A 19,263-nucleotide genomic window follows, 5' to 3' on the forward strand; every position below is an offset into this window, starting at 1 on the left:
AGAGTTAGAAGAGAATGAGACCAGAATTGAGTGCTCAGGTTATCAGAACCTTGCAACTTAAACCTTTCTTCTCAAGAATGGGCACTCCAATTGAAAATTCAGCAAGAATTGTAGGAATCCTTACTGTTTTATGCTGTTTACACTCACATAAATAGATGCTATACAGCTCTAAGTCTTGCTGTTCACTGCCTCAGCACAATGGTCAGTGAGTTTCCCTCCTCAATCACGGGACAGACCCAAGAACTGAATACGATATAGCATAGAATTTTAATCCCTTTACTCTCAACCTCTGTAAAAATTACCAGATGATATATCTCACTGTTTACCACATACTGTGCACTAAGTGAAACTTCAATTTCTCTCATATCTGGCATACTGAGCAGTGTCCATTTCTAACTGAGTGATAATCTTTCACAATGTGCTGAAATTCTTTTGGAAAAATAGTGATTTCTTTGCAGCCTTTATTATGTCTTCACCACTTTGCTGGGTTCTCAGTCACAGATGAAGCCTACTGATGGTGCTGGAAAACTGTCTGATATTTTAGTGGAGAAGAGCTAGCACTTGCTTGTGATCTGTCCAAACTAATATACCAGCTCCCCATACCTTATTATAACTTTCCCTCTCCTGTCCTACTCCTAGTGTATGATGCCAGCCATATTTAAATGTCACCAGCTATTTAGCTCTGCTTTTAAATAATGAGAAGATTCTCTTTTTGCTGATGGAATGGGATGTGTAATGTCTATACTTTCTAGGTGAAATAAGTCTTCAAGGAGCATCGTGCTGTTTCCTTTTCTTAAAGTGACAATCCCTCTGAACCCCTTCAGAACCATCACAGAATTTGAGTCTGGTGTAATACAGAGCATTTAAGCATCACACTTCAACTGGTTCAAGCTGATTCAAATGAACTTTCATGAGCTGTATGCTGTTTAGAATCTTTTTCTGGTGACCAACCAGGGTGATTCCAATACGCTGGAGATCTCTGCAAAAGAACAGAGGGTATGGAAAGTGTTAAAATGGTTTTAATATTCTGAACATTCCCTTTCCCTGTAACTCCATACTGATATATGTGGATATTGATGTCTGGAAAACAGTTCAAAAGGTTTCTGCTTTTGCTTGGCAAATGTTTGGATAGAAGAGATGTGGGTAGAACTTGATAGATTATGATATTAAAAAAAAAAAAAAGCGTTTTAATGGCTCCTGTGCTCTACATAACACTTCATAGAATCAGAGAGTCTTAGAATGGCTTGAGTTGAAAGAGACCACATAGATTATCCAGTTCCAACCCAGCTGACAGGGGTAGGGTTACTACCAACAAGATCAAGTTGTCAACAGTCACATCTAGACTTGCTTTGAATTACTTTCAGGGATGAGGCATTCAACAACTTCTCTAAGCAACCTGTTCTAGTACCTCACCACCCTTGACATAAAAAATATTGTCCTAGCATAGAGTCATCATAGAATCATAGTATGTTTTGGGTTGGAAAAGACCTTTCAGATCATCTAGTTCCAACATCTAACATAAATCTCCCTCTTTTAGGTTAAAACCCTTCTACATTTCCCTACAACTATCAGATCATGTAAAAAGTAATTCAGAATTTTTTTTATAAACTCTCTTTATGTACTGAAATGCTGCAATGAGGCCTTCCTGGTGCCTTCTCTTCAAACCAAACAAGCCCAGCTCCCTCAGCCTTTCTTCATAGTAGACATGTTCCAACCTTCTAATCATCTTTGTGGTCTCCTCTGCACTCCAACAGTTCCATGTCTTTCCTGTGCTGGGAACCCCAGGCCTGGACACAATATACTCCACATTAGGCCTCATGAGGGCAGAGCAGAGTTGGGATCATCCCTTCCCTTTCCCTGCTGCCCACCCCTCTTTTGATGCAGATCAGCATACAGTTGGCCTTTCAGGCTGTAAGCACACACCTCTGGTTTTTCCTCCACCAGAACCAAAGTCCTTCTCTGCAGGACTGCTTTCAATGAATTCTTCTCTATATCTGTACACATATCTGGGATTGCCCTGAACAAAGAGCTGCACCTTGCACTTGGCCTTGTTGAACCACATTGGGTTCATGTGGGGCTACAACTCATACTTATCCAGGTCTCTTTGGATTGCAGCCCTTCCATTTGCAGTATCAACTGCAGTACTCAACTTGGTGTCATCTGAAAACTTACATCACCACTCATTACTTGCCTTCATGTGGACATAGAGCCATTGACCACAACTTGAGCTGCACCCACTCAGTCAACTCCTTATCCACGGAATAGCCCACCCATCCAATCCACATCTGTCCAATTTAGTTACATGGATGTTTTGTGGGACTGCATCAAAGGCCTTACAGAAATCCAGGTAGATGACATGGGTCAGTCATCTCTTGTCAACTGACAGTCACTCCATCGTAGAAGGCCATCAGATAGGTCAGGCATCACATATTGTGCCTTAACAGTGCTTCCGGAAGGATCTGCTCCAGGATCTTCTCAAGCACAGAGGAGAGGCTCACCAGACCGTAATTCCCAAAGTCTTCCTTTCAGTCCTTTTTAAAAGTGGGAGCACTGTTTTTTTTTCCAGTCACCAGAGACTTCTCCTGACAGCCATGACTTTTCACATGTGATGGCATGGGAACTACTCCAGCAATTTTCCTCAGAACCCTGGGATTGGGCCCCATAGTCTTATACATATTCAGTTTCACTGAACCTGCTCTTTGCTTACAGTGGGGAGGATGTTGCTTCTGTAGTCTCTACCTAGAAGTTTGGGGTCTTAAGAAATGTGAGAAGTCTGACTGCTATGACGATTGAGGCAAAGAAATTGCAGAGTACCTCAGCCTTCTCCACATCAGTTGTAGTTGGTTCTCTCTTCTCGTTTATCAGTGGACCTTTCTTTTCTGATCAGTGTACCTCCCAAATCCCTTCTTGTTATTCTTTACATCCCTTGCTGATCTCAGTTCCATATGTGCCTTGACTATCCTGATCCAATCCCATATTCTGATGGCAACCCTGTTCTCTTCCCAAGCCACATCTCACTTCCACTGTCTGTGCATTTCATTCCTTAAATCTCACCTTGACTTGCTGGTCCTTGCTCAGTCATACCAATTTCCTGCTTCCCTTGCTTCGTTTCTTACATTTGGGAATGGGCAGTTCTTGCACTCTAAGAAAATTTTCCTTAAACAGTTGTTAGATCTGCTCAATTCCCTTGTCTTTAAGGACAGTTTCACAGAGGACCTCTTCTAGTTTGCCCTTCTAAAGTTCAGGGTCCCTGACTTTGCTCTTTGTTGGGTTCCTGTTCCTTAAGATTATGAACATAAATAAAACATGGTCACTGAAGCCCAGGCCACCTCCAATCTTAATCCCTTTAAATGATATCCTCTGCACTGATGAGCACAGGTAAAGTCTGCAAGAGAAAGGCCTCTTGTAGCTGAAACAAGGTCTTGTCAACAGGCTCTCCTTGATAAAGCCTGCAGTAAATCCTGACCACCACATATCCTTTACTGATTTAGTCCTTGATGTTTAGCCACAAGTTCTCAGCCTGTTCATAGCTGTTTCCCAAAAGCAGCTCTCTGCAATCTGTCTATTTCTTAACATAGTGGGCAACATTCTCACCTCTCCTCTTTCTGTCTCTTCAGAAAATCTTGTAAGCCTCAATCATAATATTCCATCTGTGTGATTGATCCCACTACATTTCACAGAATCACAGAACTGTAGGGGTTGGAAGGGACTTCCAGAATCTCTTTCTGCTCTTAGCAAATGACTGTCCAGTCTCTCTTGTCTTGTATGTCAGTGAAGTATGTCACCTCAGGTTTGGAAGCTAGTCTACCTTTCTCTTCAGGGATATAAGGCATGACTGTCACTTGGTCTGTGTCAGTACACAATACCATGCATCAGTCTCTTGCTTGAATCCCTGGTTACCACACTGCCTGATGATTTCCTCATGCAACCTGGTGACTTGCTCAAAAAAGTTCATCCAGGTGGACATATATGCACCCATGGCACCCACCTCTGCCCTCAGGCTCCAGGGGGATTTCCAGAATCTGGAGTTCCCTGAAAGTGAAAATCTGGGCAACCTTTTCAGTCCTTTAGAGGTCTGTTTGGATACGTGGGTCTGTATGGGAAGGTTATGGCCTCTCCATCTGGGTTTCAGCTGATTGCCTCAGCAAGTGACTGTTAATAGTGGTTATGCTGTGTTTAAATATACTTCTATTCCTGATCTTGCCCATGCCTTGTCAGCCACTCTCACAAGGTCTGCCAGTTTCTGGTGGCTCTCTCCACTTCCCCAGGTTCTCTTCAATTGCAGGAATATCCCTGAACCTTGATTCTCTGGTCCATTGCAGAACATGACTACACTGGAGCATGTTCACCTCAGCAAGCTGTGTATAACAGAGTAGCTACTTCACTCTGGATTATTTCTCCTGTTTTGCAGAAGAAATAATATTCTCCATTATAGCCCTTTTCTCCATATAGCCCTTACTCTGTATCTCTCACTTTCTGCATTGTATACTGTACTCTCTGCCTCTATACTTACTCCAGAGTCATGCGTGATACGACATCAAACGTAATCAGACCAGCCTGGTCAAAATTCTCCTTGTAACGACCCATCTTGATGGCATCCAACCACTCATGGGCATTGCTGAGTGAAGGAAAATCTGGAGGGGAGTTGCTCAGGAGAGGCTGAGATGGTCTGCAAAAGAGTCAGCTTCTAAAAATCCCTGTTATCAACATCAGGTGACCACACTGGTAAGGTCAGAGTTATGAGAGAGAACAGCACAGAATGGACTAAACAATTACATTTGTTCTTTATGCTCTGATTCACAAAGCCCCATCTTGATGTCTTTTGATTATGTTTTCCTTCTTCTGCCTAAAAACTATCCACTCAACCTAAGCTGATGATCTTTCCTTCCCATTTTATAGTCTCTCAGGAACAATCTCCTCATCTTCTCCCAGATCTTTCCACACTTTCTGGGTCTAAACTTATCATCTGAGTTAAGAGCTGCAGTTTCCAAGGCACAGAGATGAGACCTTGTACCTTTTTACCTTTGTGAATAGCTCCGCTTCTCCAGGATGTGTTTTTTTGGATCACAAAGGAACCTATAAGACAGTGTGTCACTTGGGCTTCAACACACATCAGACAGAACAAAGCAGTAAAAAGTCAAAGAAAACACTGTTCATGAATGGCATGTGCTGCTTTTCCTGGCATCCGAATCTGTCCCAGAGCAATTCTCTTTCTGTGCTGTTTTTTAATAAACTGGGCATTACTTCATGCTTCTCCTTAGTCCAAGCTTTGCAGTGCATTGCAGCGAGCCGAAGTCTATAACTGCAGCAAAACCATCCATATCAGCAGGACATAATTCTATTACCAGCCCAAAACCTTTCTAATCTTAGATCTATTTACCTCCCTCTGGAGACTTCTCCTTTGCTCACCTTCTCCCCCTGGTTCCATAATGTAGCAAAATGCAGGTGGGAAAATATGAGATGTGAGCTGCAGTTCTAATTAGTTTTAGCTGTGGAATTCCTTCACTCCACAAGCTATGGTATTTTCTTCCTTTAACACCTCCTGTGATCACAGAAATGTATATGATCACACAATATCTTGTATAGCTGCACCAGATCTGCCCCTACTTTCATCCCCAAAGGTCCCTCAACTTGTCAAGATCTTTCTTTCTTGTCACATTCATCATTCACAACTCTTAATTCATTCTCATCACCCACAGATTGAATCAGGATATACATCTCTTCCAACTGTGTACTCTTATGTTTTTCTTCTTAATTGGTCTCAGTCTTGGAAGAGAGGATTGGAAAAACACTGTATAGAGTGATTTACTGCCTTCTTTTCCTTATGATGTCTACCCAGAGACCAGCTGTATTATTTTGCATTAAATCCTCATCTCACCTGCTGCTCCCAGTGCCAGTGGCTTTGAGAGCAGATGGCTTGCGGATCATTTTATCTAGGGCACTGACTATTTGTTCAAATTTTGGTCTCTGGACTCGCTCCTTCTGCCAGCAGTCAAGCATCAGCAGATGCAAAACAGTTGGGCAGTCTGGGGGTGGTGGCAGGCGATAGTCCTGGTCAATGGCATTAATTACCTGCCAAAAAAGTAGAACAAAGTTTTATCACAGCTGGGAAAATAAAAGACAGACAAGCTTCAGTCACTTGTCAGTGTATGACTTTCTTCAGCTTGAACAGATGCAGAGCAGAGAGGCAGATGTACATTCCCAGCACTTCCCCAACTTACATCCTGATTGGACATGTCCCAGTAAGGTCTCTCACCATAGGACATCACCTCCCACATGACAATGCCATAGCTCCAGACATCACTGAAGGAGGTGAACTTGCGATACTGGACAGCTTCAGGGGCAGTCCAACGGATGGGGATTTTGCAGCCCTAGAAAGCATCACAGAGTAACCAGAACGTTAGTGAGAAAAGAACTAATTGGGAAAATGACAACATTGACCAGGTCAGATGCTAGTAAAACAACACAACTCTGAAATGATGTGCCAGTTCAGTTTATGCTATCTTGTGGACATTGGGTGGTTTAAATTTACAGTATGTTAAGTAAGTATGTTATTCTACTTTGTTCTATTGACACATACAAGTTAAAAATAAATAAATAAATAAACAGAATCATGCCCCCTGACTGCTACACATCTCTAATGTAATGGAATTTAAGTTTTATAGCTCTTCTGTATGGCATTTAAGAGGTAGCAGACAGTCAAACCCTCCTGAATGTCTCAACAATTTGGAAATTGAAAGCCAAGGAGAGGAGAGGAGAGGAATAGAGGAATAGAATAGAATAGAATAGAATAGAATAGAACAGAACAGTTGGAAGGGACTTACAAAGACTGAGACCAACTACATTATTCAAATGCCTCTTTTTAAGAGAGAATCAAAAATATATCAATAACCTTTCTAGGAAGACTGTTCCAGTGGCTAACTAGAAATTTCTCCTACTGTCTAGTCTGAACCTCCCCAAACAGCTTTGAGCCATGAGTCCTGTTAAAAGATACAGGGGATAAAAGATGAGCAACTCTTTTTCTACTACTCCTACTCAGGAAGTTGTAGAGAGCAATGAAGTCCCTTTTAACCTTCTTTTCTCCAAACTAGACAAACCAAGTGCTCTTGGCCATTCCTCATAGAGCATGGCTTCCAAAGTTTTAACCAGATTTCTTGCAATCCTCTGGATGCATTCAAGAATCTTAACATCCTTTTGTCACCCAGAACTGCACACAATATTCCAAGAGAATATTGGAACCAATGTCGTATGCAATAAGATAATTACCTCTTTTGACTGGCGAGCTATGCTGTGTTTAATGCATCCCAGAACACAGTTTGTCTTAGCTGCTAGAGTACATTGCTGACTCATACTAAACCTACTGTCAACCAGCTTCCCCACATCCCTTCTTGCAGCACTACTCTCTTTCTGTATGGCCTGACCTTGCCTAAAGAGATCATAATGCTTTCTTCTTCTACTTGAACTCCATGAAGAGCTCCTTATTCAGCCAAGCTTGTTTGCTATTCTGCTTACTTGACTTATGACACAGTGAGTTTGCCTGCTTCTGTGCTTTTAAAAGGGATTCTTAAAAAGTAATCAGCTCTTGTAGACCTCCAGGCCCTTAAAGGAAGATTTACAGGGAACTCTGCTAACTCCCTGAGTATTGAAGTTTTCTCTTTTAAAATCAAGAATGACAACTTTGCTGATCATTTTCCTCATTTCACTAAAAATATTAAATTAAAACATTTCATGATTGCTTTAGCTGGAACAGTCACATCTCTCATGATCCCTTCTGTACTCAAGAATAAGTATGGGAAGACACCTTTTCTGGTTGGTTAACTAAGTGTTTGTGACAAGAAGTTATTTTTTATATACTTCAGGAAATTCCCAGACTTACTTGTTTCTACAGTGTTATGTTCCCTGTTAATATCTGAGAAGTTTTCTTCCAAAATGACAGGGACTACCAATTCAGAGATTTCTCTTAATTGTCTACTGAATAACTAATTACTGTCATTCCGGCTGGATGAACTATGATAGAAGTCTATGACAGCATCTGCTTTGTTGCATATCCCCCAATCCTTTTACCCTGAGGCTCTCAGCATCTCAGTCAACCCTAACTGAAAGAACTGTACAATTAAACCTTTCCCTTGTGTACACTGCAGCTCCTCCACCTTGTCTGCCCTGCCCATCAATCCTAGATGGACTACAGCCCCTCTATCCCAGCACTCCGGCTAGGCTACTTGTCATAGAACTGGGAACAGACTGAAGTTTTGGATTCCTCCTGTTTGCTTCTTACACTACATGCATTAGTGTACAGGCATTTCAGATGGACTCCGAAGCCCTTGGTGCTCCCTGGACTAATCTAAACATTCCCGTTAACTGTGTCATTCATTGCCTTGCCTGCAGCATTTCTGGTCATTACAAAAAAAGAATTCTGTCAAAGACACAAGTGTTGGAGCTAAACATTGTTGTCCTGGATGCGCCTGTTTCTTCCAATATATTTCCACATCAATCGATAGAGGGAAACACTACCTAAGCACCTGAACTCTTTAGTAATCATCCCAGGGCCCTCTTCATGACCTGAAACTTCCTGAGGCAACATCATTTATATCTAGATGAAAGAACAGGAGTTGGTAAACTCTTCATTACTCTAGCAATGTCCCAAATCTGAGTCCTGGGGAGGCAACAAACTTGAAAGAAGGTCTGATCTGCAGATGGTCACCTCAATACAACTCAAGAGAAAATCCTGTATGACCATAACTCACAATGTGAACAATCTCAACCTGCATCTCCAAAGATGGATACACTGAGTGACTATTATTAAATTTCTCTTCTTCTATCTTAATGTCTCTGACATGCAGTTATGACCTGGTGGATGAAATATGATTTAGCTGTGTTGGTTCTTCACAATATGTATATCTAAAACTTGTCTCTCCTTCCAGTGAGAGTTCTTCATTCTTTGCATTAAATGACAATTTCAATCCACCTGTTACATTCCTACCACTTTTGTGGAAGGTATAATGGGCATCAGAACATTATATGTAATAAGTTTTGATGATTGGTAGTAAGTTCATACATATATTTAGGCTGATTATTTTTTTTATAGGATAAAAAATATTCTTTACTCAAATGGGGTAGTACAGACATCAATTTCCCTTCAGTCCCTTTAATTTCCTGCATGAAGCCAGTGTAAGGGAAAAGATAATACCTACACTAGTTTATGAAGTTTGTCCTAGTTTTGTTGTATTCACCATCATCCCACAATGAACTACACTTAGACTATATTTCACATGGCAGAGGGAATCAGATACTCAGTTATTGTTCTTTGTTTGTTTGGAATAGACAGCCTGCAAGGTAGAAGGCTAAACCCTCACCCCACAGGCCCCACTGGCCTCAGGATGAGCTAAAAAAGGGTGCATACAAAACTAATTTATAGTGGGCAGAACTGCAGTAACTCACTCCACAGTGGTTAACTCACCAGAGCTCCAGTATAAGTGGGATTTGAAGCATCATCTTCCAGAAAGCGGGACAAACCGAAGTCTGACACCTTGCATACAAGGTTACTGTTGACTAAGATATTACGTGCTGCAAGATCGCGATGCACATAGTTCATGTCTGAAAGGTAGCGCATGCCAGCTGCAATCCCTCGTAGCATTCCCACCAGCTGTAACACACTGAACTGTCCCTCCTTCTGCTGCAAGTGAAGAGGTAAACACAGGCTTTTATGACCACAGAAATTGATCCTATAGGGAAGACTAAGAAAGAGCAAGTTAATAAGATAGATTTATGAAGTTAGAAGACGTGTCTTAATTTCAACCAAACTCTAAGGACCCAGGGACAGCAAATAAGAAAGGAAACTGGACTTGAAGCACTGAATCTCAAGTGAAGTCAGACTTTGGTGATATACTTTTGAATATAAATCTCATTGTGGTCATATCCTCCTTTAGCAAAGTATGTCTAGTCTCTCATTACCTACCAAGATGGCTAAGGGGAGCATAAAATCTGCTCTTAATGTTTTGATATTTTTACAATGAGTTCTATTCAGTTCCATAAAATGCTTTCATGTGCTCTTCAAAATGCACCTGCTGAAGTGGCTGGGCTGAATTATAACCTGCATCAATGAAAAAAGAAGTGAAGCATCTATACTAAAGAAATATCTATATTTTTATTTTGTTATTAGAAAAAAAACTGGAGACTCGAGTCAAAAAATAATAACAATTTTAATTATTGGAAGTGACTTGGAAACATTAGGTGGAATTAACTCTAAATAGAATTATTAAAAAGGCACATCTTGAGTTTGGACATAGTAAGTGAATGGCCAAAGATTATCCAAAGATGGATAATTTCATATTGTTGAGTTTGAGAGGTTGAAGACAATGCAGAGATGATGGGTAAACTTCTGTAATACTGGCTTCAAAAACAATTAGCCTGATAATCTGCTGTTATTCCTATTACATGTACAGAGGACTATTGAAGACTTGCAGAGAAAAGGGGAAGAGGAAGGATAGGCAATTATCAAGTCTGACAATGGCATACAGCAAGATGAAGAGGTAACAGTTGTGGGGGACTCCAGTTATGGTACCCTGAGGAAGGAATCCAGTGATCCATTCTCCATGAACTCTGTGACAATCATGACTGGTCGGCTTTTGGTGACCACGCCCTCCAGATGGATGACATTGGGATGCTCAAATTGCCCCATGATGCTGGCCTCGCTCAGGAACTCTCGACGCTGTTCATCTGTATAACCTGACTTCAGAGTTTTAATAGCTACTGTGTATTCACGTTTCCCTGGGTGTTTTAGGCGCCCAAAGCACACCTCTCCAAATTCTCCTGTTAGGGAGGGATGAAACACACCTCAAGTAAGGAACCACAGGAAGAGTTTAGTCAGGTGCATTAAAGCATTCCTATATGGAAGACACCTGGAACTGTTTGGAAATAATGTTACTTAAGACCATCTAGTTCAAGGTAAAGCTCTTGATGAAGGCTCTGAATTCAGTCAGGTTAAGGTTCAGAGCTCAAATGAGGAAGTCAAATAAATCTTCAAAGGGTGCTTTAAGCTTGGTTTGGAGACAGCATGTGAGTTTAAGTAGGTCAAGATACATTTTGACAAAAATGAAGATTAGCTATTCTGAGAGACTTCATATATCAGAATTTGGTCCACTTCAGGCCACCAGTGTGCTAAATTAGGACAAAGAGGTTCAAAATCTGAAGATTCTCACACTACCTGAACCAATGACCTCCTCAATTTTGATGAAGGACACATCAATCTCCTTGGCAAACTCTCGAATAGCTTCATTGGGGTCTTCATATGTGGAAGGATCAATGTAGTACTTCACTCCAAGTCCTGCAGTGGAGGAAACAGTCCAAAATGTGAACAGAATCAGTCCCTGAGGAAAATGGGTACTACTGAGTCCTGAAGGGATAGGTCTTTGCCATTTGTTGCTCAAAAACACTTACCTCGTGTACTGATATACTGCTGTAGGCGGTCTGAGTAGGGAGTCTCTTGCCTTTTACTGCAGAACATAAAGGAAAGTCAAAACATGCAGAAGTCTGCCCAAGATATTGCAGTAGGCTTCTCAGTGAAACATTCAACCCTTGAATTTAAGTGTATATGACACTGTTAAGATCCTGCAAATCTCTCAGTATCCTAGCTTGTTTTCTACTTGGTAGTTTTAACACTACTGTATGCAACCTCATTTTAGACATGAGAAATAAGATGGAATCCAGCAGTTTACTGAGAAAGAAAATTGCAGTTTAACTTTACTGTCTTTGAAGTTTTCTTGCTATTCTTGTTAATTTACATTTTAATTTCATTCAATTACAAATTATTATTTTCAATAATCTAGTCCATCTTCTGTGAAAAACATTCAAAAATATTCTAAGAGTAATCTACTCCAATTAAAAATGCCTGACATCTATAAATTCTACTCTCATTCTTCTCTGTTATTAGCATACACTTTGACTATTCTTTTCAGTATGATACCCAAAAAGAATCACACAGAACAAGATGGACTGACATCTGTTCCACAGGTGCAGCTTAAAGCAGTCTTTACTACTGTAATACTTATTGCAAATAAGAATGGAAATTCCAGTATGCATACGTGATTCTCAGCATAGGTGTTTCTCAGATTTCAATATAATTTTGAAAGTGTTTTATTCAAGCCATTTTTATCACATGATCTGCTTTCCAAGTATTATCCAGCTCTTTGTTTGATCTTAATATTTCCCATTTTTACAGCCACTTACTTAGTTCCCAGCAATGTTTATAGTTTTATTGTCCCCCTGAAGATGTACATAGCAGTTTACTATCTTTTCTAAATTATATTAATTATACTGGATTATAAATCCAACCCTGTTTTCCTGTAGAATCCCTGCTGTAGACAAGAAGTCTTACCAACTCTTATGCTTTGCTATTTCAACACAGGACCTTATTTAATTACCATCTGAAGTCAGAGTTTTGTGAAACATAATACTACTTTTCTTTACTATCATTTTATGATTCTAACAGGAAACATTGTGGACTATCCATACTTATAGAGCTTATTTCTTAGAATTCTTCTGAAATTCCTAAAACACGTATATTTCCATCTTTGAGGTATGTTGTCTCTGCTGGGGAACAAAATGGCTTTACTGGGGATTTATATCTACTAAACCCTAACTCTGCTACTGGATGTGAACATCAGATGAATATTCAGATTTTTTGTAGGTCATCCAACATATTAATATTTTTCCATCATAAAACTAAAACAAAAAATTAGATAAAATAGGTGTTTCACATTGTGTGTTGGCTGGATCAGATGTCTCAAAAATTTGCAAAACCAACTTAAAATTATTGTTTTTGTCTCCATGTATATTCAGCCTTTTAAAGGTTTTCACATGGATTTCCTATATCATCGAATTTATTTTCCATATCAACAACAGATTAAAAATATCCATGTTATTCCTTCAGTTTCTCTGAACCATAACTCATGATTCTTCATGTATAAATGGGTCTACTTTTATGATATTTCTTTTTACATGTTCACATTTACCCTACTCAGATTTGGTAATATTAATTTACTCTGGGCTTGGATTTTTTAAGAAAAGTATACACTATATTAACTTGCACACATAATATCACATTTCTGTCTGTAATAAGAAATTGTATTTTAACAGTTCAAATCTACAAAAGGAGATAACCTTGTAAATATAACTATACTTTCTTCCCAGAAAGAAAAACATTAAAAAAAATACACACTAGTAAAGAAAACAAATTTTAAAAAATGCAAAGAAAAAAAAAAAGAATAACTCAAACTAAGTGTCACTTTCTAAGGTGAACTGATTTATATAGTTCTTTAGTTCAACAAAGAAAGTGAAATTAAAAGTTGGGTATTTTTTGTGCAGCAGCAGAGTGGAGAAAAGATCCAGGAATCTATTACTAACAGTCAGTTTAGTTCAAACCTGTAAACTGAATGAGCAGGTGATGACTGTTTTTTTTTTCTTCAGCCCTCTTCCATTGCTTACTTTTATTCCTCAACACAACTCTGCTAGCAACCCTTACTTTCCTTTTTAAAATTTCTGCCATTCTCTTTTACCATATCAGACTATCTCTACACTGACTTATCTGCCATTTTTTCTTTCCAAAATTGAAAGTGCTATTTGCTTTCTTTAACCTATGTTTTATGAATCTGTGTCCCATGGAATAATCTGGAATGTAGAGCTTTTATCCTTCAGCAAACTGGCTACAGATAACTGCAGACCAGGCAGCTTTCCTGGAAATTGTGCTAAGTAGCAGGGGTAAGAAAGTTCCACAGTGTAGGGTGCAGGCACTGGCACATGAGCAGGTCAAAGAACTCACCTCTTGAAGATGATGGCAAGAATGGCAATGGCAGCAATTACCAAGAAGGCTAGACCACCAAGTGCCGAGCCCACAATAAGCGGCAGTCGGTCCTGCTCCATCTCTGAGCGCTCTCCTAGAAAAGATACACACATGCAAACGTACAGAACAGGTACAAATAGAGTTTCTGATCTGCCCATCTTGATTCAGCCATATTCTATCCATATCAGCCTTTTGCCTCCCAGGCTAATCCTGATCATTTAACAAATGCTTGCCTTGGTTATCCCTATTATTTTAGTTTGTAGACATATGTACCTTTGATCCAGACCAAAGGGCAACACAGTGCAGTACATTACTCTCTGCATGAGTGGATAATAATACTGCTAGAAAGTAAGGTTCTGTGTATATGTCCTTTGTCCCTCTAGTCTTAAGAGATTCATAGAGCATTCAGCTGTAAGATGTCCTGTGACAGGTGAAGACCAAACCACAGCAGCATATAGTGCTATGCACTGTAATGCTCTTCTAAATAGAGTACTACTGACATACTCTACTCCTGCTGAAAGGTACACAAGAACAAGGAGTAGGACTGAGAAATATGAAGGTAGTAAAGGCTAAGGGTGTGTAAACAACATGCTCTAACAACATGAATTTTATCGTAGTGAAAAAAATCTGCATATGTAAATTGTGACGTACAAGCACACAAGTTGAGTAGCACTGCCTCATAGCGTTCTCCAGAGGATAAGCTAGTAAAAAGAATGACATGATAATAAAAGATGGGCACATGCAGATATGAATACAAAAAGGTATTCATTCACTTACCTCCTGTTAAAGTTTGGAAATACATCTTTCCACTGTATGGGCCATAACCCACTGCTGTTCTAGCTCGTACTTGGAAGACATAGATCTTGCCTGGACTCAGATTTAATATAGTGGCCATGTTAGTTTCACTAGTCAAAGTAAATGAATTATCCTCATCTTCTGCCTGTGAATGTCAGTGACCAAAAAATAAAAAAATAAAAAAAAAAAAAAAGTGAAATTTTTGCCCATATAGCTGGCTCTTCATATCAAGGAATACTAGCTTCCATGTGGGTGTCATATTCTTTGAATCTCCTACAAAGCCTCCCAACCTCAACTGATATTCCAGATGAAACTTCTTAATGCACTACTCACTGCTTCTCATGGCTACATTTAATTCCCTTATGCCTGAGTTCCCCACAAAGTTCTGCCAAATCTCCTCAATCCTGACTTAAACAAAAGTGAGAGACAAAACTGTCTCACAGTTTCTTGCTAAAGCTTATCCATTAAAAAAGCCCTAGCCCATTCTGAAATTTTGCCCAAACTTGAGCTGGGCAACAAATATGGCGAAAGGCCTGGAGAGGAAAATGTAAGCAAACCAGCAGAAGATACTTGGTTTGGCCAGTCTAGAAAAGAAGAGAGTGGGGGAGACCTCATGGTGCCTACAATTTCCTCAAGAAGGGAGAAGAGGGCAGGCACTGATCTCTGCAATCTGATGACAGAGACAGTACCCAAGGGAACAACACTGCGTTGCATCAGGGGAGTGTTAGGTTGGGGATTGGGAAAAGGCTCTTCATCAGAGGGTGGTTCATCACTGGAATAGGCTCCCCAGGGCAGTGGTCACAGCCACAGCTGCTGTAGTTCAAGAAGTGTTTGGATAGCGTTATCAGATGTAGAGATTGAATTTTGGGTGCTCCCATGAGTCCAGAAGTTGACTCAGTGACGCTTGTGAGTCTCTTCAACTCAGGATATTCTATGATTCTACGATTCATGTATTCTCATTGGAGAATCCTAAGTAAGAATATATTCAAGAAGCTGGCAGGCACATTGTTACAAAAAGCAGGCCCCTTTTCCTCTAGAAGAAACAGTAGCCCTACAGAATTCTGCACATATATTTATATAAAAGACCAGATGTAGAGAATGGGAACTTGTCTGAACTACAGACCTCTTCCCCTTAAGATTAGGAGTCATGAAAGAAGTGAATGGAGAATGATTTTGTATTTGTCACCCGGTCATTTCAGCACATAAACATGTTATGGGGATCTGCCAGCTAGTAAATAAAAGAGAGCATTCTTTATCCCAAAATTTCTTAGAGATGTTGATCCAGACATAAATGAAGACACAGGACAGTTGCAGTGAGTTCATTTCCAATAGAGACATTTGGAAGTGTGAGCTTGCACTGTTAGCTGCCACTGATGTTAAATTTATTCAATTATTTCAGCCACAGCTTTTTACCTTAGCTACAATTGTCTTTTCCCTTTTTAACATCATCCCTAGATCGTTCTGTGCTGGGAAATGCAGATAGGCAGATATTAGATGAAGCATATATCATGAACTTTTGTGCTTCATATAGTTTGCTATTCCTCCATAATTTGATCATTTTTCTCAATCTCATCCAACCTGATCTAAAGGTGAATCTTCCCGACAGAAGAGTTCCCCATTGTCTCCTGCATAAAGCTATGAAGCAATCTGCTCTGCATCACTCTCTTCTCACCTTGTCAAAGTACCGTAGCTGGTAATCCAGGATAACCCCATTGGGCTGGTCTGGCTGAGGCCAGGACAGTGTGATGCTACTGGTAGCACGACTCACCTGATGCATCATAGGGATTGTAGAAGGCACTGGAATAAAAGAGAGGAGTGTTTGCAAAGTGAAAAGGTTAAAAAGGATCTATAGTTGAATAATTATCATGAAAAATTGAAAGGTTAGTTCACTTCCTCCCTTAATTTCCCTTTTTACTTTGTGAAATAACCAGAAGAAATCCAAGTACAGTTTTACTCTACTGGGAGTAGAGATACAGTCATTGTTTGTCCCAATTTTCAGTGAAGAAACCCATGTCTAACTGCTAATGCACAGGAGTTCTGAAATTATTTCTTTTTGTGGAATGATCAGAGCAATTTTTATTAAGACCCTCACCATACCTGGACAGATCTACTGGAAACAGATGTCACTAAGGGAAAATTTGAACTTCAAGAGTACTTCTGATGATCATATAAAAGAAGGAAACTTGTTAAATTCTTAGGGATCTCTGCAGAGAATCATAGAATCGTCAGGTTAGGAAAACACCTACAAAATCATCCAGTCCAACCGTCCACCTATCTCTCTAAACCATGTTCCCCAGCATGTCCAAGTTATTGAATGCCTCCAGGTTCAGTGACTCCATCACCTCCCTGGGCATCTCACTCCAATGCCTGACCACTTTTCAGAGAAGAAGTATTTCCTAACATCCAGTCTGAATCTCCCTTGGCACAACTTGAAACTTACCTCTAGTCCTATCACTAGTTACATGAGAGAAGAAGCTGACCCCCAGCTCACTACAACTTCCCTTCAGGTAGTTAGGAGAGAACAATAAGGTCTCCTCTGAGCCTCCTCTTCTCCAGACAGAACAATCCCATCTCCCTCAGCCATTCCTCATAAGGCCTATGCTCCAGACCTCTTACCAGCCTCATCACCGTTCTCTGGAAATGCTTCAGAGCCTTGATGTCTTTCTTGCAGTAAGGGACACAAAACTGAACATAGTACTCGAGGTGCAGCCTCACCAGTGCTGAGTACAGGGGACAATTACTTCCCTGCTCCTGCTGGCAACAATATTTCTGATACAATCCAGGATGCCATTGGCCTTCTTGGGCATCTGGTCACACTGTTGGCTCATATTCAACTGAGCATCAACCAACATCCCTTTCCTCTTCACAGTCATCCAGCCACTCATTGCCAAGCCTATAGTGCTGCATGGAGTTATGTCAGCGGTTTGTGGGCTGGTTTAACCAGGTACTGTGATGAATGAGGCAGGGGACCCATGGACCCACGCCCCAGGGAAGAGGAAGGGGGGAAAAGGGAAAAAGGGAGAAGGGAGATGGGCCTAGGAACAAAACAGTGGCAATGATCTGAAGAGGAAAGCTGATTTACTAAATAAGATATCAGAAAGCAAAATAACACAATATAATACAATATAATTGGAATCGAGCTTAATGAATCAAATAAAGTGAGGAAGAGAGAGAAAGTCTGATAAACCGAAGGCCTTACGCTAATGCTGAAGGCGGACGGCTGCAACAAACACCCACTGCCGAGCTCGATCCCGAAGGGAAGAGAGTCGATCCCGTGACCGTAGGCAGTTTTTATCTTTCCCTCTGAGCAGAAACACGTAAAAATGCAAAGCATTGCACAGTCCTCTGGGGAATGTAGTTCTTCTCCTCTGAGACAGGCATATCCATAACTATCGATGATCCATGCAGCTGGAGCTGGACTCTTTAACTCCCAATACACTACCTGATGTTATGATGTGGAATATCAATAATATAACAAAAATCATAAAACCATGACTTTGTAGCCAAAGTGCAGAACCTGGCACTTCACCTTGTTGAACTTCATCCCATTTAACCTCAGCCCAGTGATCCAGCTTGTCTAGATCCCTCTGGAGAGCCTCCCTACCCTCAGGCAGATTGGCATCACCTCCCAATTTGGTGTCATCTGCAAACATACTAAGGGTACACTCAATGCCCTCATCCAGGTGTGAAGCTGGATGTGAAGACAATGAAAGGGACAGGCCCAAGTACCAATCCCTGGGGAACACCACTTGTAATGGGTTCCCAGCTGGATTTAATTCCATTCACCACCACTCTCTGGGCCCAGCTGTTCAGTTGGTTCCTTCCTGTCGGTACCTGTCCAAGCCACGGGCTGCCAGCTTCTGTAGGAGAATACTGTGGGAGACAGTGTCAAATGCTTTGCTGAAGTCTAGCTAGACTACATCAACAGCCTTTCCCTCATCCACCAGACAGGTCACTCAATCATAGAAGGAGATCAGGTTGGTCAAGCAGTACCTGCCCTTCATGAACCCATGCTGGCTAGGCCTGATCTCTCAGTTGTCTCACACGTGCTGCACAATCCCCCTCGTGACAATCTGCTCCATAACCTTCCCTGGCACCGATGCCAGGCTAACAGGCCTGTAGTTTCCTGGATCCTCCTTACAACACTTCCTGTAGATGGGACTTATACTGGCAAGCCTCCAGTCTTTTGGGACCTCACCAGGAGCACTGATAGATGACGGAAAGTGGCTCAGCTATCACTTCTGCCAGTTCCCTCTTGGATGAATTTGATCTAGTCCTATGGACTTGTGGCAGTCCAGTTGGAGAAGTAGGTCTCTTACTGTTTCCTCCTGAATCGTGCAGGGTTTATTCTGCTTCTCATCAGAGAAGCAGAGGTCAGAGAGCGGAGTACTCTGAGGGTAACAGGTCTGACTTTTACATCCTTACAGATGTAAAGATAGCATTGAGAACCTTAGCCTTTCCTTATCCTCAGTGGTCACGTTCCCAGCCTCATCCAGCATACAATGGAGATTCTCCTTGGTCCTTTTCTTGCTGATAATATATTTGGAAAAGAGTTTCTTGTTCCCTTTGACCCCAGCAGTCAGGTTAATTTCAAGCTGGGCTTTTGCCTTTCTAATTTTTTCTCTGTACAT

General features: G+C 40.8%; 1 protein-coding gene across 1 annotated transcript in view; it reads right to left on the reverse strand.

Annotated features, from left to right (window-relative positions):
* Positions 1–354: 354 nt before the first annotated feature.
* LOC136052272 (ephrin type-B receptor 5) overlaps positions 355–19,263 on the reverse strand; it is a 65,154-nt gene continuing 46,245 nt past the window's right edge. Inside the window, exons 7-17 of the mRNA XM_065742255.1 lie at positions 16,305–16,429; positions 14,615–14,777; positions 13,817–13,931; positions 11,437–11,492; positions 11,204–11,323; positions 10,562–10,809; positions 9,458–9,673; positions 6,222–6,371; positions 5,879–6,072; positions 4,514–4,669; positions 355–979 (exon numbers count right to left, since the gene is read on the reverse strand). Coding sequence (XP_065598327.1) covers positions 871–979; positions 4,514–4,669; positions 5,879–6,072; positions 6,222–6,371; positions 9,458–9,673; positions 10,562–10,809; positions 11,204–11,323; positions 11,437–11,492; positions 13,817–13,931; positions 14,615–14,777; positions 16,305–16,429 — 1,652 coding nt within the window. The 3' untranslated portion in view covers positions 355–870. The remainder of the gene's footprint in view (positions 980–4,513; positions 4,670–5,878; positions 6,073–6,221; positions 6,372–9,457; positions 9,674–10,561; positions 10,810–11,203; positions 11,324–11,436; positions 11,493–13,816; positions 13,932–14,614; positions 14,778–16,304; positions 16,430–19,263) is intronic.

This window comes from Cyrtonyx montezumae, unplaced genomic scaffold (assembly GCF_038088225.1).
Source record: "Cyrtonyx montezumae isolate F1298 unplaced genomic scaffold, pur_monq_1.0 scaffold_3, whole genome shotgun sequence".
NCBI lineage: Eukaryota > Metazoa > Chordata > Aves > Galliformes > Odontophoridae > Cyrtonyx > Cyrtonyx montezumae.